The 26,545-nt window shown below is 41.5% G+C and overlaps 1 protein-coding gene across 1 annotated transcript in view; it reads left to right on the plus strand.

Moving 5' to 3' along the window:
- TEK (TEK receptor tyrosine kinase) overlaps positions 1–26,545 on the plus strand; it is a 123,084-nt gene that overhangs the window by 54,192 nt on the left and 42,347 nt on the right. The window contains exons 2-6 of the mRNA XM_036260638.1: positions 213–524; positions 8,437–8,547; positions 9,418–9,570; positions 13,135–13,266; positions 13,711–13,851. Of these exons, the coding sequence (XP_036116531.1) occupies positions 213–524; positions 8,437–8,547; positions 9,418–9,570; positions 13,135–13,266; positions 13,711–13,851 (849 nt within the window). The remainder of the gene's footprint in view (positions 1–212; positions 525–8,436; positions 8,548–9,417; positions 9,571–13,134; positions 13,267–13,710; positions 13,852–26,545) is intronic.

The following is a 26,545-nucleotide window of genomic DNA, read 5'->3' on the forward strand; positions in this document are numbered from 1 at the left end:
CTGGGTAGAGTAGTCTTGGATTCAGATTCTTGTTTTTCATGACTTTGATTACTTCATGCCATTCTCTTCTGGCCTGTAGTGTTTCTCGTGAGAAGTCAGTTGAGAGCCTTATCACATAGCTATTTTTAGACAAGGCTTGGTAAGCACCAGTTTATCCTATGGGGCCATGTTTATAACCTTCCTTATACATTATGCTCCCTCTTTCCTTCCAGGAACAGTGGATGGTGCCATGGACCTGATCTTGATCAATTCCCTACCTCTTGTGTCTGACGCTGAAACGTCGCTCACCTGCATTGCCTCTGGGTGGCGCCCCCATGAGCCTCTCACCATAGGCAGAGACTTTGAAGCCCTAATGAACCAGCACCAAGATCCACTGGAAGTTACTCAAGATGTGACCAGAGAGTGGGCTAAAACAGTTGTTTGGAAGAGAGAAAAGGCTAGTAAAATCAACGGTGCTTACTTCTGTGAAGGGCGAGTTCGAGGAGAGGCGATCAAGATACGCACCATGAAGATGCGCCAACAAGGTAACATGCCCCTTGGTTGTGGGCACGTGAGTTCCACTCAGACACACACACCTTTTGTGTTGGCATCTGGTCACTCAGAGGCTGGGATGAGTTGCCTGAGCATAGCTTGAAGACCTTGTCTGCCTCTTCCCAAGCATTGCTGTCTCTAGTACAGCAGGCGTTAGAATTAAAGAGATTGTCCAGGCCAGCTCCCTCACATTCAACCCCATTCACTAGACACTGTGCCTAATTCATATGGTAAAATGAAATACATGTCCTACTAGGGGATCCCAGCCCTTATAGAAAAATGAACATGTTACATGTATGTCATATAAAAGTCACAGCAATAAAGATAACTGTACTGTCAAACTGTTGACTATTTTGAGGTTTTTTCAATGATTTTTAAAATTTGATTCTTTATTTTTTTTGGCTTTCTCTTGAATATTATATATATATATATATATATATATATATATATATACACACATATATATATATATAAATATTTTTTTTTTGAGAGAGAGAGAGGAAGGGAGAGAAAGAGATACAAACATTGATGTAAGAGAGAAACATCAATCAGTGCCTCCTGCTCGCCCGCTACTGGGGATGGAGCCCACAACCTAGGCATGTGCCCTGACCAGGAATTGAACCAGCAACCTCTCAGTCCATGGGACGATGCCCAATCCACTGAGCCACACTGGATGGGCTCTACTGAATATTTTTAATATAAGGGAATGTTTTCAGGGGAAAATATGGTAGAGATAAAAAGGGAAACATCTATCAATAACTGAGCCTAACTGGTTACTAGTGTGCGGGTTATCTGCTGCCACAGGAATGCTGTGTAGGCCACGGCCACAGGCCACAGAGGCATGCAATGATAAGCATTTATTGCTTGTGAGTCTAAGTAGCTGGGTTGATTGGGTGGCTCTGCTGATCTTGACAGGGTTTTCTCACATGGATGGATGTTGGCTGGCTGTCAGCTCCTAAGGGTGCCCTGGCTGGGCCAGCTTGTCTATTCCACGTGTGTGTGATCCTCGGGCAGGTTAACCTAGGTATGGCCTCATGGAGATGGCAAACGTGCAAGAGAAGTGGAGACACTGAAGACCTCTTGAAACCGAGTCTCAGTCCTATTCACTCTCACTTCTGCCCAAAGCAAGTCAAAGAGCTGAGCCTACATCAGAATGGGAAGGCAGTACTCAGTTACGTGGCAAAGAGTTATGGATTCTGGGAGGGATGAGAAATTGGGGCCTGTTTTGCAGGCTGCCATTCTTGGAACGAGAAGATTTAATTTTATGAGTTGAGTACCCAGGCCCAGCTCACAGAACACCAGGACTTTGAGGGAGGATGTTGAGAGCCTTTGGCAAGGGGGAGTATTACTCCTGGCTACACCTCCCAAGGCAGTGATGTGATGGAGCTTTGTCCTCAAACAGAAGTGGGTCCTAAGCTATATCTTCAGGGCCATCCGCTAAGCTGTTGATAGTTTGGAGGAGAAGGTGCAGTGAACCTCTTAATGACTTTGTTCTGCCCTAAGGCTCCAGGCCTGTATAGGTAGGTAGACTTCTGCATATCACCAAGGTCCCAGGTTATAAGGTGCTCCCAGAAAAGACCACAATTTGAATAGCACGGTTTTAGTAGGACCCTACCTGAGATCCACCTGAAAACATTGCTTTGAATTTGCAAATGGTGGTAATTAAAAGATTTGAAGGCAGCAAACTCATTTTAATGTCTAAAGTGATAAAACCACTACTTACTACAAACGAAGGAAAGGTTCTTAGCAAACCTGTAGCGTTCCCCTTTAATGACACAGGGCGAGTGGGAAAAGCGCACAGCAGACATTCCCAGGAATGCAGCCCTCCGGAGAGGGAAGAGAGGTTGAGCAAAGGGATGTGAGGTGTGCCAAAGCCATCATGGTGAAAGCCGCCGCTGTTGTGCTTCACATGCGTCATTTGGGATTTCACTGTATAAAGAGTTATGTCCTTCTGCTGATATTTCCACATTCTGAAAGAAGATAATCTAAGCTGTGCCCTCCTGGTTTCGCAGGATGTTCTGGGACTGTCCTTGACAATGTCTAAATAGGAACCTGTAGAGCATGTTAAACCAGAAGAGTGGGTCAAAAACCAACCACAATGATCCCTCCAAACAGAGTCCAGGTCGGCACGGGTAAAGGATGGACTAAATTCAGGCAAATGAGGCAGTACCAGGCTTGGATAGTGAGAAAAAAGTGAGAGAGGTTGGCTTTTAAATTCATATTCACCTGAGTTTTAATTCTTTCTTCACCTCTTACTGGCTGTGTGGGCTTGGGCAAGGTGTTTAACCGCTGCAGGTCTCATTTTTCATCATCTGAGAAATGGGCGTAATAATACCTTCAAAGTTGTTGTAAGTTTTAAATAAGATGGTATAGGCAAGAAGCCAGTTCCCATGAGTGCATTTGAAATAAGGCATGCGTTGCGCAATAGATGTGTTCCCACAGAGCCTGTGTAAAGTGAGACATCGCAGAAGAAGGGACACAGAAATAATAATAGCAGTTTGTAAATGGTGGGAATGGGACTTGGTGCCAAGAGATCGGATTGCAGAGCTGGTATTACTGACCACTGAATCACCCTCTTGTATCACTTTCAGTGTTAACCTCCCTCCCTCATTCTGCGCATTTGTTTTAGAAACCACAACAACTCCAACTGAAGCCCTACAGAGCAACCCAGGGCGCAGTGGAGAGAGGGGGTGGAAACCACCATTCCTGGGTTTGAGCCCAGCTCTGCAGCTGAGTGATAGAACCCAGGGCAAGTTACTTAACTGAAATCACAGTTTCCTCATAAAGAGAAATGAGGATAGAGCTTGAACCACATATATATGAGAATTAAATGAGATCATCAGCATTATCAGGCTCACAGTAAATGTTCAATAATTATCACTATATAGTGCCTTAGAATAAGCAATAATTTAGTGGGGCTATTAATTTCCTACTTAATTGTGCAAAAATTTAATATCATCTACTAACATAATTGTGGAGGTTTATACAAAATTGAAAAATAGGTAGGACTTTCCTCTAAATTAGTAATACCATCCCAGGCTGTTGCACTGATTCTGTTTCTTTTGCTGACCATACAATGGCTGAATTAGGTTGCAAGGAAAGTGATATCTTTTACAGTGAATCAGGAAAACCTCCAAAACTCTGTCTTCGTGACACTATTAATTCTCTGGTACAACACTGTGGGAACTGAGAAGCGCCTGCCCAGGGACACAGTACGATAGCATAAACATTAATATATTTCTGCTTGCTGCTGACTCGTGCATCTGGGGAGGAAGTGGAAAATCCATTTGAGATGTGCCAAAACACGGCTTAAATTGGCTCGCACACTCCAGTGGCCAACCTGTTTTTATCAATGGCATCATCCAAAACAGTCAAAAGCAGTTTATTCAAACCTTACTGGCGATTTCCTTTGGGAGTAGGGAGGTAGATGTGAAGTTTGAGACATTTTCACATCCAAAGATCTGTTCCAGAATGTTCCATCAGAAGAAACAGGTGATTTTTCTTCCTATTTTCATTTGAGAAATAGCTTGACGTTAAGAACATCCAACTTTCCACACATGATTTGTGAGGTTGAGAGAGGTGAGCCATTTTAATCTAAATAACACAAATGAACATGTTAAAGGCATAAAGAAAGTAGGAAAATTTGAAATCAGGTTCATTCATTTTTTTTTTTTCACTCCACATGTATTCTTAAGCCTCTATTTGTACCACACACGGGAGATGCAATGATGTTAACTCTTCTCGAATACTTCAAATGCATTACCATATAATCTAGTCTTCACCAAATGCATATCTGGTGAGGACTATTATGACCCCATATTTATAGATGAGCAATTGCAACTTAGGTACATTTGCACATCTGGTTTCCATGGTTGGACCTGGGATGGTTAACACAGAGGTCAGGCCCTACCCACCACCTTGTGCTGCCTTCCAACGAACCTGCCCTCCCAGAGTGCTCCGTCTAGTAGGGGAGACACCTTAGGAGTGGCACTGTAGTGGGGAAATGCCGCTATGACAGCACCCCACCTGGGTTCCAGGACTGTGTAAGGCCCTTGGAAAAAGTGACAGTTAATGAAGATCAGCCCTGGCTGGTATGGCTCACTCAGTTGGTTGGAGCATTGTCCTGTATACTGAAAGGTCACATACCCAGGTTGTATGTTTGATTCCCAGTCGGGGCATGTGCGGGGGACAACTGATCCATGTTTGACTCTCACATCAATGTTTCTTTTTCTCAATTAAAAAAAAAAGACAATGAGAAAGAGTGGGTGAGACGTAGGGGAAAAGAAGAAGCAGAAAAGAAAGGAGGAAGCTCATAACTCAGACATGAATGACCGCACGGTGTGCGCGAAGAGCCTCATGGGGTTCAGGACGGTGGGGCTGAGAGCTGAGGTTGCAGGCCTGGGGTGGGGGAGTCCGGAGAGCAGGCGCTGTGGAACCAGTGTGGATGCTTTGAGCTTGTGTCTTAACTTTCACATTTACGCAAGTGTTAGGAGGCCTTGGGCAAGGGACTCAGCTACCCTCAACTCTCTCCCACATCGGTGAACCGTGGGTATCTGTTTGCCCAGAGCTTTTGTGAAATTAACAAAATAATAATGGACATAAAAGTCCATTATAAATCTTATTACTCCTAGTCCTTAACTACTATTAAAGGAGATAACTGAAATTTTTCTCAATTATCTTTTCACCCATGAGAAACATTTTTGTTGATGACTTGACTACCATCTACTTTTCTTCTCCAGCCCTTCAGGAATATGAGGATTGTGTTTTCAGTTAAGTTCTGTCAGTTGATGAGCTCATCCCAGTGATCCTGAGCAGCTCATCTTCTGACCTGGGCCTCCACAATCCCGCTGAGCAGATGAGGCGCTGGGACGGTAAAGGCCTTTGAGTACTAACACGAACCTCTGAAGGGTCTCTGGAGCCAGTTTACGTGGCCCCGTCCTGGCTGTCCCGTGAACTTGCTTTGTGATCTTGGACAGGTTACGTAACCTCTCTGTACCTTACTCTCCTCATTTGTAAAATTAGGATCATTGTAGTATCTATGCCACAGAGATATTATGAAAATTAAATATGCCTCAAGTCCTCAGAACGATGCCCGGTAGCAGTAGGCACTGTTAGAAGGTGTCATTGTTTCCATGACCCAGCCGAGGCGCTGGACACCGATCTGGGTACCGCGTGGGAGCCGGCTCCGTGCTGTCAGGAAGCCCCGGCCGGCCGCACTCAGCAGAGAACCACGGGCCTGGAGGCACTACTGCAGGCTGAGCGCAGGGGCCTGCTGCCTGGTTCCTATCTAAGGACACAGAGCTTCCAGGGCACCAAGTCTGAAATAATAGCCGCAGCGTGGGGGGAAGAAAAGCTGCACTGGCGTGGAGCGGAGTGGGGACCTTGGTTCCTTTTCAGAATACAGTGCTGAGTGCAAAGTCCCCTGGTCAGCTGAACGGGCTTCACAGCAAGGGGCAGAATGTAGAAACAAACCCCAGAGAAAGGAACAGTTTGAAATGGTCAGAGAAAGTTAGCCCAGGAGCCCAGGAGCCCAGGAGCATGTCACATTGCTCACTGAAGCGCCTTGTCGGGGTGAGAGGGAGCCCACCCAGGTCCCTGTCCCCACGCCAGGCCTACCTTCCCCAGTGGTTGGCTCCGGTCAGTCCTGTTGAGGGAGCTGCCACTCAAGTCCCTGTTACCAACAGCCCGGCGGTGCTGCCATTCACTTGTATTCGGGAAGGAGACTGACTTCTAAGCACCCAGGGACTTGATGCACATCATTTAATATTCCTAACCACCTTTTAAGGTAAACATTTTCACTTCTAAGTTATAGAGGAGGAACCTGGGATGTTCAGAGGTTTAGTTGCTCAAAGAGACCTAGTACATGTCTCAAGCCCAGGACCGTCTCATCCAGGGCTCACACCCTTCCCCTCTGGGCCTGCCCGTGTCCCCGTCTGCACCAAGGTACTTATGAGGGCGTCCTGGCAGGGCACCATGCCTGGTCAGCGGGCACAACAAGCAGACAGACCTAAAGCCTGGATCCTGAGGGAGGCAGAGGCATCTTCTACCCTCACAGGGCAGCTCTCTGAGCATTTGATCAGCGTCTCAAGCCGAGTCATTCATCCCAAAGCCACCCTGTGGAGGTCCAGGCTTTAGGGTACAGGGTGTTTTGCTACTGATTTCTAATGTAGGGGCATTCTAGTCAGAGAATTTGTTCTATGAGATATCAGTTCTTCATTATTTACGGAGATGTGCTTTGTGGCTTAATAGTGAGGCAAGGTACTTCAAAACAACATGTATTCAGATAGTACGTGCAGCGGTCCATGAATATTCAGCAGATCTTTAATCGTGTTACTCAAATCTATATTTGTCCGCAGTAAGTTTGGTCCGATTGATTAATTGGTTCTTGAACGCTTCTGCAATGCTTTGGACCTGTCCCTTTCTTTGACGCCAATTTTTGTGGGTGTTTGGTTTGACATCAGGGTTTGTTTTGTGGGGTCTGCAGCGGTGCTGTAGGGGCGCGTGTTCAAGTTCAGATGATTGAATCACTGTTCGCATGTCCCGTCAAGGCACTTTTTCTCATCATGTAAAGGCCATCCTGATTCCTAAAATTTTGTTTTGGCTTTAGGATAAATGTTTTTCTTCTGATATAAATATTGCAATGCCAGCATCTTTTAGTCATTAGTACAGTACACATTTTTCTATCCCTTTATTCTCAATCTTACATGTCATTATAGTTCATGAAAAGAGCAGATATTTTCATATTTATATACATTTAATTTATTCCAAGAAGCTCTGGCTTTTAACATATATTTGGCATGACTTCTGCCATCTCAGTCTGTCTTTTCTGTACTCCATGATTTTTCTGTGTGATTTTTTTCTCTCCTTTTATGTCTTCTATTTATTCCATTCCTTCTGCCCTTCATATTTAGGAAAGTTATATATTCTGTTTCTGTTCTTTTAGTGGTTATCCTTACATTTTTTTGTGTTGACTTAACTTACATGTTGATTATACTTCAATAGGTTGGAATTTTTTTAATTGATGTAATTTAAAGCCTAGAGTTAATCCCCTTTATTTTCGTAGTTGTGACTCTCTGCAGATTATGGTGTAAATTCAAGGAATTCAGAAACTTTTATAGCTGGGAGAATGTTAGAAGATTTGTTCACATATCTTGTCCCATAAACCAAGGAGCTCAGGCAATGTTTTGTTCCAAGCTTAACACGGAGACAGAAGTTTTCATAATGATTTTATAAGCCAAATATACAATAACTTCCCCGGCTTCATCTCAGTACTCCAGTCCCATGACCATGTCGGCGCATATATAGATAATTGAAGGATAGAAGGCAAGATATTGGATCCCATCCTTGCCTTATTGTTCAATATTCCAGTATTTACAACATTAATAGTAAGTGCAGGACTGTGCTGATTCCCGCTGAGAAGTGCTTGGGGCCTTCTGACGCCATGAGAATTCTTTGGAGCAACAACAACCCAAAAGGACCAAGGGAACAGCCATTTGGCAAATATCTGGCCACTCATATTCTATCCCACTTTGAGGGAACTTACTAGGGACTGGAGAAGGATGGCAGATTCATAGTTAATACAGCTTATAGTTAATATCAGATTTTAGTTTGGTAATGCATATTAATCAACACAAAGTCCTTACCTCCCCAGCTAATTGCACAGTAAAGAATATACATATGTGTATAGTTACATGTTTACAGAGGACATAACCATCCTTTCATCATATTCTTCAAAATCTACATAACCTTAAGAAACCCGTTAGCTGCCACTGTCATTAATATCAGGAAAAGCAGCTGACTCCTGCCCAGTGCCAGCCCTCACCATCTGAAGTTCAAAGTTCAGTTGCTCCTGGAGACAATATGTGAGCTCATGTTCCCATTTGTGTTCTCTCTCTCTTTTAAAAGCTTCCTTCCTGCCAGCTACTTTAACGATGACTGTGGACAGGGGAGATAATGTGAACATATCTTTCAAAAAGGTGTTGATAAAAGAAGAAGATGCGGTGATTTACAAAAATGGTGAGTCTGTTTTGGTTGCTTTCAGCACCATGGTGTGAGACATCAGACAGCACACAACACATGGGTCATTATCTTACTGCGGTTTTAGGAGCAGATGTTTGAAGTAAAGCTACCAGGAAGCAAGCAAATTAAGTTATATGATAGAAGGTCTCTTAGGTGATGAGTTTGGTGACTTCATCAAGTAAATTAGAGATTCATATATGCATATGAATGGACATGCATTGTACATGTATGAATGTAGAATATAAATGATAGACAATAAACCCCATGTGATGTGGTAAGTGGAGTTCCAAATTCTGCCATGTAAAATGTTAGCTGGCTGGTTTGCAAAGTTAAGAAAATGACCAGCGTGAGCCTGGAAAGCCAATCGGCAGTTGTTCTGGGGCCTTAACTGTGTATCCGACTCTGACTCGGTCCCACGACGGTTTGGCACCACTTGGTGGCTGTTGCCTGACCCAGCGGAAATATTGCTGGGACTATGCTGAGTTCTGTGGAGGGATGGACTTCCAGATTGGAGTAGTGATTTTAGGTATCTTATGGTTAATTGATTAGTTGGCAGGATTACCTGACATTTCCCACCAAATTTGCCTGTTCACCTCCCCTGAAGAAGGTAAGAACATTAGTCCACCCTGATCTTCATGTGCTTGGCAGAATATGCCATAGACTAACGGGCTATCTGCTCTCTCACCATACCTGTCTTGGCTGTCGGGGGAACACTGAGCGGCTCAGCCTTTTCATTCTTCTCCCACATTCAGTAGATTAGAGCACATCTTCTGTCGGGTCACAGAAAGCTGATCAAGTTGAGGAGCCAGACGAGAAACAGGAGTGTGTGAGTGTGACCCATCATTCTCGTCTCTTCCCCTTCACCAGGTTCCTTCATCCACTCAGTGCCCAGGCACGAAGTACCTGATATTTTAGAAGTGCACCTGCCTCATGCTCAGCCTCAGGACGCCGGAGTGTACTCGGCCAGGTACATAGGAGGAAACCTCTTCACCTCAGCCTTCACCAGGCTGATAGTCCGGAGTAAGTGACGGAGACACCACCATCTATGATGACACAGTTGTTAGGATGTTTAATTGCAAGTAAACTCTGGCTACTTAAACAAAAACCAGGAATCAGTTGGAAGTGTACTAAGGACTCTTAGAAAATGGATGGAAAAGCTGATAAGCAACTTTTCAGAAAAGATAGGCTCCAGGGAAGACCTGGAGCTCAGCACTGGCAGGGAAGAGTGGACGTTCTCTCTAGGATGCTACCTTCTATTACCCTAACTTAGCTTTGGTGATGTTTCTTTCATTTTTTTTTTTTTTTTTTTTATCCTCACCCGAGGACATTTTTCCATTTTTTGTTCAGGTAGAGTGGGAGGGTGAGAGAGGAACAGAGAGAGAGAGAGAAACATCGATGTGAAAGGAACACATCGAGTGGCTGCCACCCGCACAACCGACCAGGGCCGGGGACAAACTGCAACCGAGGTACGTGCCCTTAGCGGGAACCGAACCCGGGTCTCTCAGGACCGTAGGCCGACGCTCTAACCGCTAAGCCAAACCGGCCAGGGCTCGGTGATGTTTCTTTTACGTCTAAATTTTGAATTCCCACGATAAAGAATAAAATTGGTCTAACATATATCAGATGTCTATTTGCCTAGAGGCCAACAAGCTATAGACAAGGGTGGAGCCACGTACCACGGTGCAGACACTAGGACCTCACACTTGAATAGCAGTGCCATCCATGCACAGGGGAATCACCGTGAGCTGGGCACCCTCCCTGACAGGTGTCCTATAGGGGGATGAGGTGGGCCTTCTGGGTTGGTCTAATTCTGGTTAAACATCAGTCTCCTGTAAATCCCACACTTCCCAGATCATTTAACTCTCAAATGTAATTTCCATTTTCAGGTTTGAAAAATGCAAGAGTTAGAACTAGTGAAAACTAACCCCACCCCATTAAAACTATCCAAGTGGGAAGTAACCATCATCAGTCATTTTTTACAAGAAATTCATCTATAGAAAGCAGAAAATACGCCCTGAGCTCCCCCAGCTGTGCCAGGTATTCATGATAGTAAATAGTCAGGCTTCAGGTCTGAGTACTTGGGATGTTTTGTCATTCCTCTAAGGATTGGGATCTCCAGTCATTCATTCGGCGGTGATGCGTTGCTTGTAACTGTGTGCCAGACATTGTATTGGTGTTAAGAATGCAAGGAAATGAAGATGAGTCACTATCCCTTGGATAATTCCCAAGTAAAAGTATGAGAAGTGTGGTCCATCTAGTGTGCAGATGAAATCCCCCTTTTATTCCATTACACTCATGGAGTCTCTGAATGGCAAAGACACCTTTTGTATTCATTTCCTAGATGGTTTCTCTCCTGTCTGATATAGCACCATGCACCACGGTACTCAGACTCTGGGGTAAATGGTCAGATTTTCTGGCAGTGTCAGAAATATCAGATGTTGCTATATGGTAAAAAGCTCCCAGCTTTTTATTTATTTTTTATTTTTTATTTTTTTTATCCTCACCCGAGGACATTTTTCCATTTTTTTGTTCAGATAGAGTGGGAGGGAGAGAGAGGAACAGAGAGAGAGAGAGAAACATCGATGTGAAAGGAACACATCGAGTGGCTGCCACCCGCACAACTGACCAGGACCAGGGACAAACTGCAACGGAGGTACATGCCCATAGCGGGAACCGAACCCGGGTCTCTCAGGACCGCAGGCCGACGCTCTAACCGCTGAGCCAAACCGGCCAGGGCGCTCCCAGCTTTTTAAAAACGACTCAGCATAGACTAGAATTTAAAATTCACCTGAACTTTTAAGATAAAGCAGAAGACTAAGCATAATTTGATCTTCAAGTTGTTTCTCTCTCCGACTGCCAGAGCACATGTTCACTCTCTTTTGCTCTTAGGAGCACTTCAATGAAACTGTTTCAGAATCACTGCTAATATCTGAAATTATTCTAAGAAATTTGGGTTTGGGTGCAATCATCCCATTTAAAAGTATTTTTCCCCAATGTAACCTCTCCCCTGTGTAGGTATTTGTCATTTGTCATGACTGGGGTGTCTTTGCAGGAGAAACTGAAGTGTAGGAAAAGTCAGTGCTTAAAGACTCTGTAGTAAAACAATCACACCGGTTGTGTGTATAGGATTTCTTTTCAGTATAATTTCTCTCCCTGACAAAAGATTCCTCCCGAGCATTAAGTTTACAGAATTTCTCTCTGTGTGCCATGAATACGTGGTTTCCTAAAATACAGAACCATGAGGCTTTTGAAGAAAAGAACAAAGCCTAATTGAATACTTGTTGCTTATCAACAAAGTCTTGTGACTTCTCCATTCCCAAGAGATCACCCCCGTCACTGCCGCGAGTCGTATCCCCTACTCCTTCCCAGGATTTGGTGTGAAGCTGGGACGGGTCTACAGGTAGGTTCAGGGCTAGAGGCGTAGCTGAATGTGACAGGAAGCCCATTTTCATCTCCACTGTTTGCTATGATTAGTCTTCACCAGTGCAAATAGCCTGTGGTCAGGCTCTTAAGAAATCACTAATTGTGCAGCTTTATTTCTGCCTTTATATATTAAGGCATGTAAATATTAGCTTTTAGACACGTTGCAGCTCTATCTAATAAGTGGAAACCTGAAGGAAAAGGTCTATGTTGACAGCCTTCCTGATTATTTTAGAGAAAATACTGATAACCAGGAGTTCTTGTCAAAGAAATGACAAGGTTACATCGGCTATAGGCACAGGCACAAGCTTAACTATCATGAAACTAGCATTCAGGGACAAAGATGCTCAGAAAAAGAATTAAATAAAATTTACAACCACAAAAGGTCACACTGCCCCCCACCCCCAATTTTCTTTATATCAGAAGGCATTCCTGGACTTAATTAACAATCTGAAGTCACCAAGTCCTGGAGAGAAGTAGCCAGGAAATATGACTCTAGAAGCATTTTACCATCCTTGTACTGTAGGTTTCTGTATCTTGTTTCACTTTGTATGTTTCTGCCTGAAAAATGGGTGGATGCTACTAGCTTCTGCTTCCCTTTTTAGCCATATCCCTTCTCCGCATACTCTAGGCCAGAGGTTCTCAAACCCTGTCTTGTATCAGAATTATCTGGAAGACTTGTTAAGCATTAACTGCTAGACCACCACCAGAGTTTCTCGTCAGTAGGTCACAGGTGGGGAGTCTGAGCCTGGCGTGTCTAACAGTGTCTCAGACAATGGAGATACTTCTGATTAAGGATCCCACTGTGGTCTCTGGCCACAGTGCAGCCCTGCCTGCGGGCCACGTCTCTGCCGGGCCTCTCCTCCACTCGGCATACTCTGCAGTCCTGTCTTCTCTGCTCCCTAGGTGGTCCTGCAGATTCAGCTCGCATATCACCTCCTCTGGGAAGCCTTCCCTTATGCCCTCTTCCAAGACAGGATTAGGCCCTTGTTGTCTTTGTTTCTGTCATTATTTCCTGTTAACATATCTGTTTCCCACATTCAACTGTTAGCTTTTAAAAAGCAAAGATTGTATGTTATTTCTGTTCATTCATTAAAATGACCGACGTGTAGCAGCTTGTTGTCAGTGTGCTTCGCTCACCACAGCCTTGTTTCCTTGACAAAGGGTGCGAGGCTCAGAAGTGGGGGCCGGAGTGTAACCGTGTCTGCACTGCGTGTGCGAACAGCGGCGTCTGCCACGAGGACACTGGAGAATGCATTTGCCCTCCTGGGTTCATGGGGAGAACCTGTGAGAAAGGTAAGTCAGGAGTACTTGATGAGTAAGTTGTGGGTTGAAAAAGGTGTCGCTGGATCTAGAATTTGACATCTGGACAGAGTTGGGAATGGAAGTTAAATGGCCTCTGCTAGGCTTAGGGTACCTTTGTGTGAATTAGGAAAAGGTGTCTTTTCCTAAAGGCTTTTTGTTGTCGACTACTGGGAAGTTTCAACACACAAACACATCTACAACGGCTGTGATGTGAATGTCACCCCTGGGTTTGTGCTGTACACAACCTGCATCACTGTGGGGTGTGGCTCTGGATCCTCTCTGTGGGGCAGTTTCACTGTCTGTAAAATGTGTGCCCACCCTGCCGGTGCCACAGCTGAGACTGGGTCACTCTCCATGTCCAGTGGTCTGGGAGAAGAATCATGCATTTCAAAGGGTTGCATATTTGACTCTGAATCACCCTTTTCTCCCCCAAAGCTTGCGAACTGCACACATTTGGCAGAACTTGTAAGGAAAGGTGTAGTGGACCAGAGGGATGCAAGTCCTACGTGTTCTGTCTCCCAGACCCCTACGGGTGTTCCTGCGCCACAGGCTGGAGGAGTCTGCAGTGCAACGAAGGTAAGCGCCAGTCACACCCCTGGACAGGAGTCCTTGCTGGTATAACAGGGAGGTCTGGCTGGTTGGAAATTGCAGTGTAGGACATACTTGGACTTCTCAGCCAACTATCTATCCATGGCCGAGCTACAGGGTTTTGAATCACAGATGATTTCATCAAGTTAATTATGCTTCCACATGGAGACTCTGGACCTCATAGGAAGTGTTTCTCATACACCTCACCTGGGGATCTTATCAAAACACAGAGTCTGATTTCATGGGCCTGGGCTGGGCCTGAGGTTCTGCCTTTCTAACAGGTTCCCACAGGTGCCGATACTGTTGGTTTTCAGACCACGCTTTAGGTCGAAGTCCATAGATTTGTTATCTCTGTGGATCATAAACTTCAGCACTTTCAGGTCAGATCCAGACAGGATTTGCTATTTGGAAATTGAGAAAGTTAAGATTTTATCTTATATGGACCTTACTCCTACAGTCCTAACTTCACCTACACTAAGATTCCCTCTGCCCTGTCTAGAACATACTTCCATTTGGTAAGGCATAGAGGCGTGTTTCCCACAGGTTTCCCATCTATTAGAACCCAGTAGCTTAACATGAACCTGTAGCCAAATATGCCAAATCTTTTCTAATAAACATTTGTGGAGTGAATTAGCCAGAGCTCAAAGGATTTTCAGGATTTATCTCACAGTCAGCTTTTTGCACATCCAGCACTATTGGGAGCTCTGAAGGGGTCCCCAGAAACCTCATAACAATGTTGAGAAGTTCAGTAAAAATATAACAAGACACATCTGTAACTGAAATCTTTCTGGTAGCCACATTAAACATGTAAAAGAAACAGGTGAAATAATTTTAATATTTTATTTAACCCAATATATCAAAATATTGCAATACGTAATCAATAGAAAAAAAGTATTGATGAGACATTTTACATTCCTTTTTCACACTATGTCTTTCAAATCTCAATTTGGACTAGCTATATTTTAAGTGCTCAATAGCCACGCATGGCTAGTAGCTCCCATACTGGACATCACAGCTCCAGGGGCTTGGAATAAGAGGGCAGAGAGGAGAGTTACAGAAAAGTTAGCTGTGGCTACTACAGAACCTCACTCAATTCTTTCCAAGTATTGCATCTGCCCCATGGAACACAGGGCAGCCACAGCAGTGGAGGAATTCTTCCTGGTCTGTGAGATGTGCACCTTAAAGTGAAAGGTGCCCCAGGTCAGGCAGATCCAGTCCCCTTTAAAAAACATGTGCACGTGTGAACACTGCTAGGGCTGGGGAGGCATGCATGCATGTTAGGAGTTTAGAGTATCAGCATCACCAGCCTCATAGTGAATGAGTCTCTAGATCCAGGTCTTTACGAGTGTGTCTATTAACTCATCCCAGCCCATGCCGGGCTCAAGAAATCACTAAGATTTTATGAATTGGAAATTTCTACTGTTCTCCCAGTCTCCTTTTAGGTCCTCCAATTACTTCTGTGTTCGACCCTTTGATATTGTCCCTTTGGTCCCTGAGACTCTAATCATTTCTTTCTAACTTTTTGCCTGTGTCCTTCACACTGCATATCTATTAAACTGATTTAAAATGTATTGACTCTGTCTTCTGTTATCTCCACTCTGCTGCTAAGTCCACACAGTGATATTTTTTATTTCGGTTGTCCAGTTCTAGAATGTGTTTTTGGCTATTTAAAAAAAAATTTTTTATTCAATTTATTCTCTGACTGGCTTATTTCACGTAGTGTAATATTCTCCAGGTCCATCCATGCTGTCACAAAAGGTAAAATTTCCTTCTTTTTTATGGCTGAGTAGTATTCCTTGGTGTAAATGTAGCACAGTTTTTTTTTATCTTCTCATCCACTGATGGGCACTTGGGCTAATTCCAAATCTTGACTATTGTAAATAAGGCTATAATGTACAAAGGTGCAAATATTCTTTTGAATCAGTGTTTCAGGTTTCTTTGGATATATCCCCAGGAGTGAAATTGCTGGCTTATAAAGCAGTTCCATTTTTAATCTTTTGAGGTAACTCAATACTGCTTTCCACAGTGTCTGTACCAATCTGCTTTCCCACCAACAGTGCATGAGGGTTCCCTTTGCTCCACATCCTTGCCAATACTTGTTTTTTGTTGAGTTATTGATGATAGCCATTCTGACAGGTGTGAGGTGATATCTTATTATGGTTTTAATTTGCATTTCTTTGACAATTAGTGATGCTGAGCATCTCTTCATGTCTATTGGCCATCTGTAGGCCTCTTTGGAGAGGTAGTCTGTTCAGGTCCTTTGCCCATTTTTAAATTGGATTTTTTTTTTTTTGGTGTTGAGTTATATAAATTTTTAATATATTTTGGATATCAACCTCTTATCAGATGTATTATTGATGAGTATGTTCTTCCATTCAATGGGTTGTTTTTTGATTTTCTTGATGGTTTCTTTTGCTGTGTAAAACTTTTTAGTTTGATGTACTACCATTTGTTTTTTTTTTCTTTTGTTTCCCTTGACTGAGGAGACACATCAGAAAAAAATATTTCCATGAGAAAAGTCTGAGATTTTACTGCCTATGTTTTCCTCTAGGATTTTTATGGTTTCGAGGCTTACATTTAAGTCTTTAATCTATTTTTACTTTATTCTTGTGGATGGTTGTAAGAGGGTTGTCTAATTTTATTTTTTTGCACATATCTGTCCAATTTTGCGAACACCATTTATTGAATTGACTATCTTTACGCCGTTGTATGTTCTTGCCTTCTTTGTCAAATATTAATTGACCATAAAGGCAAGGGTTCATTTCTGGACTTTCTATTCTCTTCCATAAATTTATGTCTGTTTTTATGCCAGTACTGTGCTGTTTTGATACTGTGGCCTCATAATATAGTTGGATATCAGGTAGCATGATTCCTCCAACTTTGTTCTTCTTTCTCAAGATTTCTGTGGCAATTCCATATACATTTTTGGAATATTTGTTCTAGTTCTGTGAAATATGCCATTGGTGTCATGGTAGGAATTACACTGAATCTATGAATTGTTTGTGTAATATGGACATTCTAATGATGTTAATTATTTTTATCCATAAACACAGTATATGCTTCCACTTATTTGTATCTTCTTCAATTTCTGTTTTTCATTGTCTTATAATTTTCTGAATACACGCCTTTTATATCCTTGGTTAAATTTATTCCTAAGTGTTTTTTTTTGTTTGTTTTTTTTTTTTTTAGCAATTGTGAATGGGATTGTTTTCTTAGTTTCTCTTTCTGGTAGTTCTTTATTGGTGTGTAAAAATGCAACTGATTTCTCGATATTTATTTAGTATCCCGCTACTTTACTGAATTCACTTATCAGTCCTAGTAGTTTTTTGGTGGAATCTTTAGGGTTTTTATATACAGTATCATGCCATCTGTGAACAATAACAGTATTACTTCTTCCTTTCCATGGTTTCATTTATCTTTTGTATTTTTAGACTCTATTGCATTTATTTCTGCTCTGATCTTTATTATTTCCTTCCTTCTACTCACTTTAGGTTTGTTTGTTGATCTTTTTCAAGTTCCATTAAGTGTAAAGTTAGATTGCTTATTTAAAAGTTTTATTGTTTTGAAGTAGGCCTGTAATGCTGTGAATTTCCCTCTTAGGACTGCTTTTGCTGTGTCCCATACATTTTGGGTTGTTTTGTTCTCATTTTTGTTTCCAGGTATCTTTTGATTTTTTTTCCTTGATCTCATTGTTATACTATTCACTGTTTACTAAAATTTTGCTTCCATGTCTTTGTGTGTTTTTCAGTTTTTTTCTTGTGATTGATTTCTAGTTTCATACCATTATGGTCAGAGTAGATGCTTGATATGATTTGAATCTTCTTAAATTCACTGAGACTTGTTTTATGTCCTGACATGTGGTCTATCCTACAAAATGCTCCATGTGTACTTGAAAAAAAATGTTTATTGTGCTGCTTTGGGGTGAAATGCTCTGAAGATATCAATTAAATTTATTTGATCTAGTGTGTCATTTAAGGTGGCTGTTTTCTTATTGATTTTATGTCTGAAAGAACTATCCATTGATGTCACTGGGATGTTAAAATCTCCTACTATGACTGTATTATTGTCAATCCTCCCTTCATGTCCATCAAAATTTGCTTTATATTTTTAGGTGCTCCTATGTTGGGTGGATAAATGTTTACAAGGGTTATATACTCTTGTTGGATTTATTATTATGTAATGTGCTTCTTCATCTCTTATAGCCTTTGTTTTAAAGTCTATTTTGCCAGATATAAGTATTTCTACCCAAGCTTTTTTTCCCTTTCCATTTGTATAACATATCTTTTTCCATCCCTTTATTTTAGTCTGCATGCATCTTTTATTCTGAGGTGAGTGTCTTGTATACAGCATATTTATGGGTCTTGTTTTCTTATCCACTTAGCTACCCTATGTCTTTGGATTGGAGCATTTAAGCCATTTACATTTAAAGTGATTATTGCTAGGTATGTATTTATTGTGATTTTATTCCTTTTAAAATTTATTGTTGACACTATTACAGATGTCCCCATTTTCCTCCTTTACCCACCTCCACCCATCTCTGCCCACCCTGCCTTTGGCCATCATCACACTGCTGTCTGTATTCATGGACTACGCATATATGTTCTTTGGCTAATCTCTTCACCTTCTTCCAACCAGTCCCCAGCTTCAACTCCTTGCCTCTAACCTCTGTCAGGCTGTTCTATGTATCCATGCCTCTGGTTCTGTCTTGTTCATCAGTTTCTTTTGTTCATTAGATTCCACATATAAGTGAGATCATATGGTATTTGTTTTTCTCTGCTTGGCTTATTTCACTTAGCATAATAATCTCCAGGCCCATCCATGCTGTTGTAAAAGGTAAAAGTTTCTTCTTTTTTACAACTATGTAGTATTCTGTTGTGTAAATGTACCACAGGTTTTTTATCCACTTATCTTCTGATGGGCACTTGGGCTGTCCAGATCTTGGCTATTGTAAATAACTCTGCAATGAACATGGGGGTGCATATATTCTTTCTGATTGGTGTTTCATGGTTCTTAGGATATATTCCTAGAAGTGGGATCACTGGGTCAAAAGGCAGTTCTATTTTTAATTTTTTGAGAAAACTCCATACAGCACCAATCTGCATTCCCACCAATAGTACACGAGGTTTCCCTTTTCTCCACATTTTTGCCGGCATTTGTTGTTTATAGATTTATTGATGGTAGCCATTGTGACAACTGTGGTTTTAATTTGCCTTTCTCTGATAATTAGTTATATAGTTATGTTGAGTATCTCTTCATAGGTCATCTGTATGTCTTCTTTGGAGAAGTGCCTATTTAGGTCCTTGGCCCATTTTTTAATTGGATTGTATTTGTCTTCTTGGTGTTGAGTTGTACAAGTTCTTTATGTATTTTAGAAATTAATCCCTTATCAGATATATCATTGGCAAATATTTTCTTCCATACAGTGTATTCCCTTTTCATTTTGTTGATGGTTCCTATTGCTGTGCAGAAACTTTTTAGTTTGATATTCTTTATAACTATATTTCTCTATTTTTGTTTTTTTCTTTTTCTTCTTCTTAAATAAGACCCTTTGACATTTCTTGTAATACTAGTATGGTGGTGACAAACTTCTTTAGATTTTTCTTCTCTTAGAAGTTCTTTATTTCCCCTTCAATTTTAAATGATAGCCCTGATGGGTAGAGTAGTCTTGGTTGTGGGTCCTTGCTTTTCATTACTTTAAATATTTTGTGCCAATCCCTCTGCCAGAAGTATTTCTTTTTCTTTTTTTTTATTAATTAATTTTTGTTACAGATGTTTCTCCTTTTTCCCCCACTGATTCCCCCTTCCCCCTCCCTCCGTGCCCTTTCCCCAGTTTATTGTCCCTGTCCACTGTTCATGCATACATGCATATAAGTTCTGTGGTTTATCTCTCCCCCACCACACCCTCTTCTGGGGATTGTCAGTCAGTACCCTACTTCCACGTCTCTGGGACTACCCCATTCCTCAGACTGTTATGTTCATTATATTCCACAAATAAATGAGATCATATGAAACTTGTCTTTTGCTGTTTGGCTTGTTTCACATAGGATGATACTTTTCAGGTCCCTCCATGTAGTCTCAAAGGATAAGAGATCTTTCTTTCTTACAGCTGCGTAGTACTCCATTGTGTATATGTACCACCGCTTTTTTATCCATTCGTCTACTGATGGACACTTGGGCTGTTTCCAGATCTTAGCTATTGTAAATAGTGCTGCTACAAACATGGGGGTACATATATTCTTTCTGATTGGTGTTTCAGGCTTCTTAGGGTATATTCCTAGAAGTGGGATCACTAGGTCAAATGGAAGTTCAATTTTTAATTTTTTGAGGTAACACCATATTGTTTTCTATAGTGGCTGCACCATTCCGCATTCCCACCAGCAGTGCACTAGAGTCCCCATTTCTCCACACCCTTGCCAACACTTGTTTGATGATTTGTTGATGGCGGCCATTCTGACAGGTGTGAGGTGATACCTCATTGTTGTTTTAACTTGCATCTCTCTGATGATTAATGATGATGAACATTTCTTCATATGTTTCTTAGCCATTTGTATGTCCTGTTTGGAGAGGTGTCTATTTAGTTCCTCTGCCCATTTTTTAATTGGGTTCTTTGTCTTTCTTATGTTGAGTTGTATGAGCACTCTCTATATATTGGAAATTAACCCCTTATCTGATATATCATTGGCAATTATGCTCTCCCATACAGTGGGTAGCCTTTCCATTTTGATGATTGTATCTTTCGCTGTGCAAAAGCTCTTGAGTTTGATGTAGTCCCATGTGTTCATTTTTTCCTTTGTTTCTATTGCCTTAGGTGATGTGTCAGTGAAAATTCTGCTGCATATGATGTCTAAAATTTTGTTGCCTACATTATCTTCTAGGATTTTTATGGATTCATGAGTCACATTTAAGTTTTTTATCCATTTTGAGTTTATTCTTGTGTAGGGTGTAAGTTCATGGTCTAGTTTCATTTTTCTGAAGTAGCTGTCCAATTTTCCCAGCACCATTTATTAAAGAGGCTGTCCTTATTCCACTGTATGCTTTTGCCACCTTTGTCAAATATTAATTGAGCATATTGCCTTGGGTCCATTTCTGGGTTCTCTGATCTGTTCCACTGGTCTATATGCCTGTTCTTGTGCCAGTACCAGGCTGTTTTGATTACAGTGGCTTTGTAGTATAACCTGAAATCTGGTAATGTGATCCCTCCAACTTTGTTCTTCCTTTTCAAGATTGCTGTGGCTATTCAAGGCCTTTTTTTGGTTCTATATGAACTTTTGAAGTACTTGTTCTAATTCTGTGAAGTATGCCATTGGTATTTTGATGGGGATTGCGTTGAATCTGTAGATTGCTTTTGGTAATATGGACATTTTAATAATGTTAATTCTCCCAATCCATGAACAGGGTTGTGCTTCCACTTGTTTATATCTTCCTCTATTTCTTTTGTCAATGACCTGTAGTTTTCTGTGAATAGGTCCTTTATTTCTTTAGTAAAGTTTATTCCTAGGTATCTTAATTTTTTTTTGCCGCAATGGTAAATGGGATTGTTTTCTTAGTTTCTCTTTTTGTGAGTTCATCATTGGTGTATAAGAATGCCATCGATTTCTTGACATTAATTTTGTATCCTGCTACTTTGCCAAATTTATTTATAAAGTCTAGTAAACTTTTGATGGAGTCTTTGGGGTTTTCTACGTATAGTATCATGTCATCTGCAAATAATGACAGTTTCACTTCTCCTTTCCAATTTGGATCCCTTTTATTTTTTCATCCTGTCTGATTGCTGTGGCTAGGATTTCCAGTACTATGTTAAATAGGAGTGCGAAAGTGGGCATCCTTGCCTTGTTCTTGTTCTTAAGGGAAATGCTTTTAGTTTTTGCCCATTGAGTATGATGTTGGCTGTAGGTATTTCATATATGGCCTTTATTATGTCTAGATATGATCCCTCTATTCCCACACTGCTGAGCGTTTTTATCAGAAATGGATGCTGGATTTTGTCGAAGGCTTTTTTCGGCATCTATTGATATGATCATGTGGTTTTTATTCTTCATTTTATTTATATGGTGTATCACATTTATTGATTTACAAATATCATACCAGCCTTGCATGCCTGGGATGAATCCCACTTGGTCATGGTGGATAATTTTTTTGGTGTATTGCTGGATCCGATTTGCTAATATTTCATTCAGGATTTTGGCATATACATTCATCAGGGATATTGGCCTGTAGTTTTTCTTTGTTGTGTCTTTTTCTGGTTTTGGAATTAGAATTATGCTGGCTTCATAGAATGAGTTTGGAAGTCTTCCTTCTTCTTGAATTTTTGAAATAGTTTGAGGAGAATGGGTATTACTTCTTCTTTGAATGTTCGGAAAAACTCTCCCGTGAAGCCATCTGGTCCTTGGCTTTTGTTTGCTGGGAGAGTCTTGATTACATCTTCAATGTCTTCTGTTGTTATTGGTCTGTTCACGTTTTCTATTTCTTCCTGATCCAGTTTTGGGAGACTATGTGTTTTTAGAAATTTGTCCATTTCGCTTTGATTGTGGAATTTGTTCATAATAGTTGTTAACAATCTTTTGTATTTCTGTGGTGTCAGTTGTTACCTCTCCTCTTTCATTTCTGATTTTGTGTATTTGGGTTCTCTCTCTTTGTTTCTTGATGAGTCTAGCTAAGGGTCCATCAATTTTGTTTATCTTTTCGATAAATCAGCTCTTTGTTTCATTGATCCTTTCAATTGTTTTTTTGGTCTCTACGTCATTTATTTCTGCTCTGATCTTTACTATTTCCTTCCTTCTACTTGCTCTGGGGTTTTCTTTTTGTTTGCTCTCTAGTTCTTTAAGTTGTGAGGTTAGATAACGAATAGAGATTTTTCTTGTTTTTTTGAGGCAGACCTGAAGTGCTATGAACTTCCCTCTCAGAACTGCTTTTGCTGCATCCCATAGATTTTGTGTTGTTGTATCTTCATTTTCATTGTCTTCCAGGAAGTTTTTGATTTCTTCCTTGATCTCCTCGGGGACCCATTCATTGTTTAATAACATGCTATTTAGCTTCCATGTGTTCAAATGTCTTTGTATTTTCTTCTTGCAATTGATTTCTAGTTTCATGCCATTGTGATCTGAGAAGATGCTTGATATGATTTCAGTCTTCTTGAACTTGTATAGACTTAGTTTGTGCCGTAATATGTGGTCTATCTTTGAGAATGTCGCATGTGCACTTGAGAAGAATGTGAATTCTGTAGTATTGGGGTGTAATTCTCTGTAGATATCTATTAAATCCATTTGGTCTAGTGCTTCATTTAGAGTCTCTGTTTCCTTGCTAATTTTTTTGTCTAGAGGATCTATCCAGTGATGTCAGCGGGGGTGTTGAAGTCCCCTGCTATGATTGTATTGCTATCGATTTCTCTTTTGAAGTCCTCCAGAAGATTTTTAATATATTTTGGTGCTCCTATATTGGGTGCATATATGTTTATCAAGGTTATATCTTCCTGTTGGAAAAATCCTTTCAATATTATGTAGTGGCCTTCTTTGACTCTAGTTACGGCCTTCATTTTGAAGTTTATTTTAACGGATATGAGTATTGCTACCCAGCTCTTTCTTCCTTTCCCTTTGCTTGGAAGATTTTTTTCCATCCCTTCACTTTCAATCTATGTGAGTCTTTTGTTGTGAGGTGGGTCTCTTGTAAACAACATATAGATGAGTCATGGTTTCTTATCCAATCAGCTACTCTGTGTCTTTTTATGGGAGCATTCAATCCATTTACATTTAAGGTGAGTATTGATATGTACTTATTTATTGTCATTTTTGTTTAGTGTGATTCTATTTTTCTTCCCATTTCTCCTGCTAATTACAGCAGTCTTTTTAACATTTCTTGCAGTGCTGGTTTGGTGCTAATGTATTCCCTTAACCTTTTTTTGTCTTGGAAGCTCTTCATTTGACCGTCTATTTTGAATGATAACCTTGCTGGGTAGAGTGCTCTTGGATTCAAATCCTTGTTTTTCATGACCTTGATTACTTCATGACATTCCCTTCTGGCCTGTAGTGTTTCTTGTGACAAGTCAGCTGAGAGCCTTATGGGGTTTCCTTTATAGGTAACCTGTTGCTTCTCTCTTGCTGCTTTTTGGATTCTCTCTTTGTCATTAATTTTTGGCAGTTTGATTACTATGTGTCTTGGTGTGGGCCTGTTTGGGTTCTTCTTACTTGGGGCTCTCTGTGCTTCTTGAACTTGAATGCCTTCTTCCTTCACCAAATTAGGGAAATTTTCTGTCACTATTTCTTTTAATATATTCTGTAACCCTTGCTCATTTTCTTCTTCTTCAGGGACTCCTATGATGCGAATATTATTTCATTTCCAGTTGTCCCAGAGTTTTCTTAAGCTGTCTTCCTGTTTTTTTAAATCGTTTTTTTCCTTTTGGTTTTCTGATTGGTTGATTTTTTTCTACCCTGTCTTCTAATTCAGTGATCTGGTCCTCAGCTTCCCCTAGACTGCTTTTTAGACTTTCCAATGTGTTTTTCATTTTTGATATGTCATTCTTCATTTCTTCTTGGTGGTTTTTAATTTCCAACTGGTTGATTTTCAACATTTCTATGTCTTTATTCATGGTGCTCATGTCCTTACAAATGCTGTTGAGCTTCCTCAACATCATGGCTCTAAATTCTATTTCTGTTAACTTGCTTAACTTCACCTCAGTTATCTCATCTTCGATAGAGGTCTCTTGTTCTTTCATTTGGATTTATTTCTGTTTTTCACCATTTTGGCTATTACCGTGGGCTTTTGAGTCTGCCAAATTTTCCCTGTGGGTGTTGGTGTTCTGCTGTTTGTGGCTCCCTCTCCTGGGTTTGGATGAGCCAGGGAGGACCCACTTTAAACACCACTGTCAAGTCTTTACTTTTGTGGTTAGTGTTGCTATCCCGGGAATGGTAGTTATCCTCTAGCTTTTTTTTGCCTGGAGGCTATTTGTAGTTGTCACCTGAAGAACCCTGGTTTCTGAGTTGCCTGAAAAACTCCCTCAGGTGCTCAGTGTAAGAGGTTTTCCTGAGGGTGGGGAAGCTGCTGGTTGTGAATGGGCCTCAATTAGCATGTCAATGACCAGCAAGTGGGGTTGAATCTCTGAGGGAGGGGCTGCCACCTCTCCCCAGGGCCCTGGGAAGGAGTAAAATGCCCACAGTCCTTATTTGTAGTTGTCACCTGAAGAACCCTGGTTTCTGAGTTGCCTGAAAAACTCCCTCAGGTGCTCAGTGTAAGAGGTTTTCCTGAGGGTGGGGAAGCTGCTGGTTGTGAATGGGCCTCAATTAGCATTTCAATGACCAGCAGGTGGGGTTGAATCTCTGAGGGAGGGGCTGCCACCTCTCCCCAGGGCCCTGGGAAGGAGTAAAATGCCCACAGTCCTGTGTGGCTGCACTCATCAAAAGCTCTGAGCACCCTCCAAAACCTGAGTGTCCCCACACAGTTCCAGTCCAGTCTGCGTTCCCTCTGCCAGAACCCAAGGTGAGTGGCTGCTGCCAATTTCACCTGTGTCTAGACTCTGCGTCATGGAGCCGCCTGGGACTTTTAACCTGAGGGCGCTGTTTCCAGCCAAGGGCGGCCCTGGCTGTGGCACCAGCCAAGGGCGTGGCACCACAGGACTAAGCCTTGGTAGTGAGACACTGCCGAGGTAGCAGCAACTTCCACCAGAGTCCCCTGGTCCCAGTGAGTCTGAGTGGCACCAGCCAAGAGCTTAGCAGGCAGCAAAATTCGCAGGACTCAGGTGGGGTCACAGCCGAGGAGGCAGCAGCAGCTTCCCGCCGAGTCTCCTGGTTCCAGCCAAGTCTGCTGGTCCCAGCCCAGGCCGCTGTGGACCGTGGGCTCCCAGCCCCCTCTCGCATCCTCGCAAGCCTACCAGGATTGAGTTGGTGTCCCTGGTCATGTGGTCCTCCAAGGTGTCTTTTGGTTGCCCCTTCCTGACGAATTGTCTTTATTCTGTTGTCAATCCAGTTTGGTCCTGGGAGATGGTCTGTGTAGCTTCCATGCACTCCGCCGCCATTTTTCTTCCTCCCAGTAGTATTTCTGATTAGAAATCAGCTGACAGTCTTATGGGAGCTTACTTAGGTAAATACGTGTCTTTTTCTTGCAGCTTTTAAGATTCTCTCTTTGTCCTTAACCTTTGCCATTTTAATTACGATTTGTCTTCATGTGATCCTTTTTGGGTTCCTCTTGTTTAGGACTCTTTGCACTTCCTGTACTAGGGTGTTTTTTCAGTCATTATTTCTTCAAATAGGTTCTTGAATCTTTGTTCTCTCTCTCTTCCCCATTGATGCAGATGTTGTTAAGCTCCATGTTATCTCAAATGTTCCTTAAACTATCCTCATTTTAAAAATTATTTTTTTCTTTTTGCTACTCTGATTGGGTGTTTTCTGCTACCTTGCTTTCCAAGTAATTGATTTGATCCTCTGTGTCATTCAACCTGCTGTTTATTCCTTCTAGAATATTCTGCATTACAGATATTGTATTTTTCATTTATGACTTGTTCTTTCTAATAGTTTCTATTCTTATTTTATGCTTGCTATCTCTTTTTGAAGTTCTCACTAAGTTCCTTGAACTTCTGTATAAACATTTTTTTGAACTCTATGTCTGGTAAATTGCTCACCTCCATTTCTTTTAGCTCTTTTCCTGGAGAGTTCTCCTGTTCTTTCATTTGGGGCATGTTTCTTTGTCTTCCCAC

The sequence above is a fragment of the Molossus molossus genome, unplaced genomic scaffold (genome assembly GCF_014108415.1).
Source record: "Molossus molossus isolate mMolMol1 unplaced genomic scaffold, mMolMol1.p scaffold_m16_p_14, whole genome shotgun sequence".
Classification (NCBI taxonomy): Eukaryota; Metazoa; Chordata; class Mammalia; order Chiroptera; family Molossidae; genus Molossus; species Molossus molossus.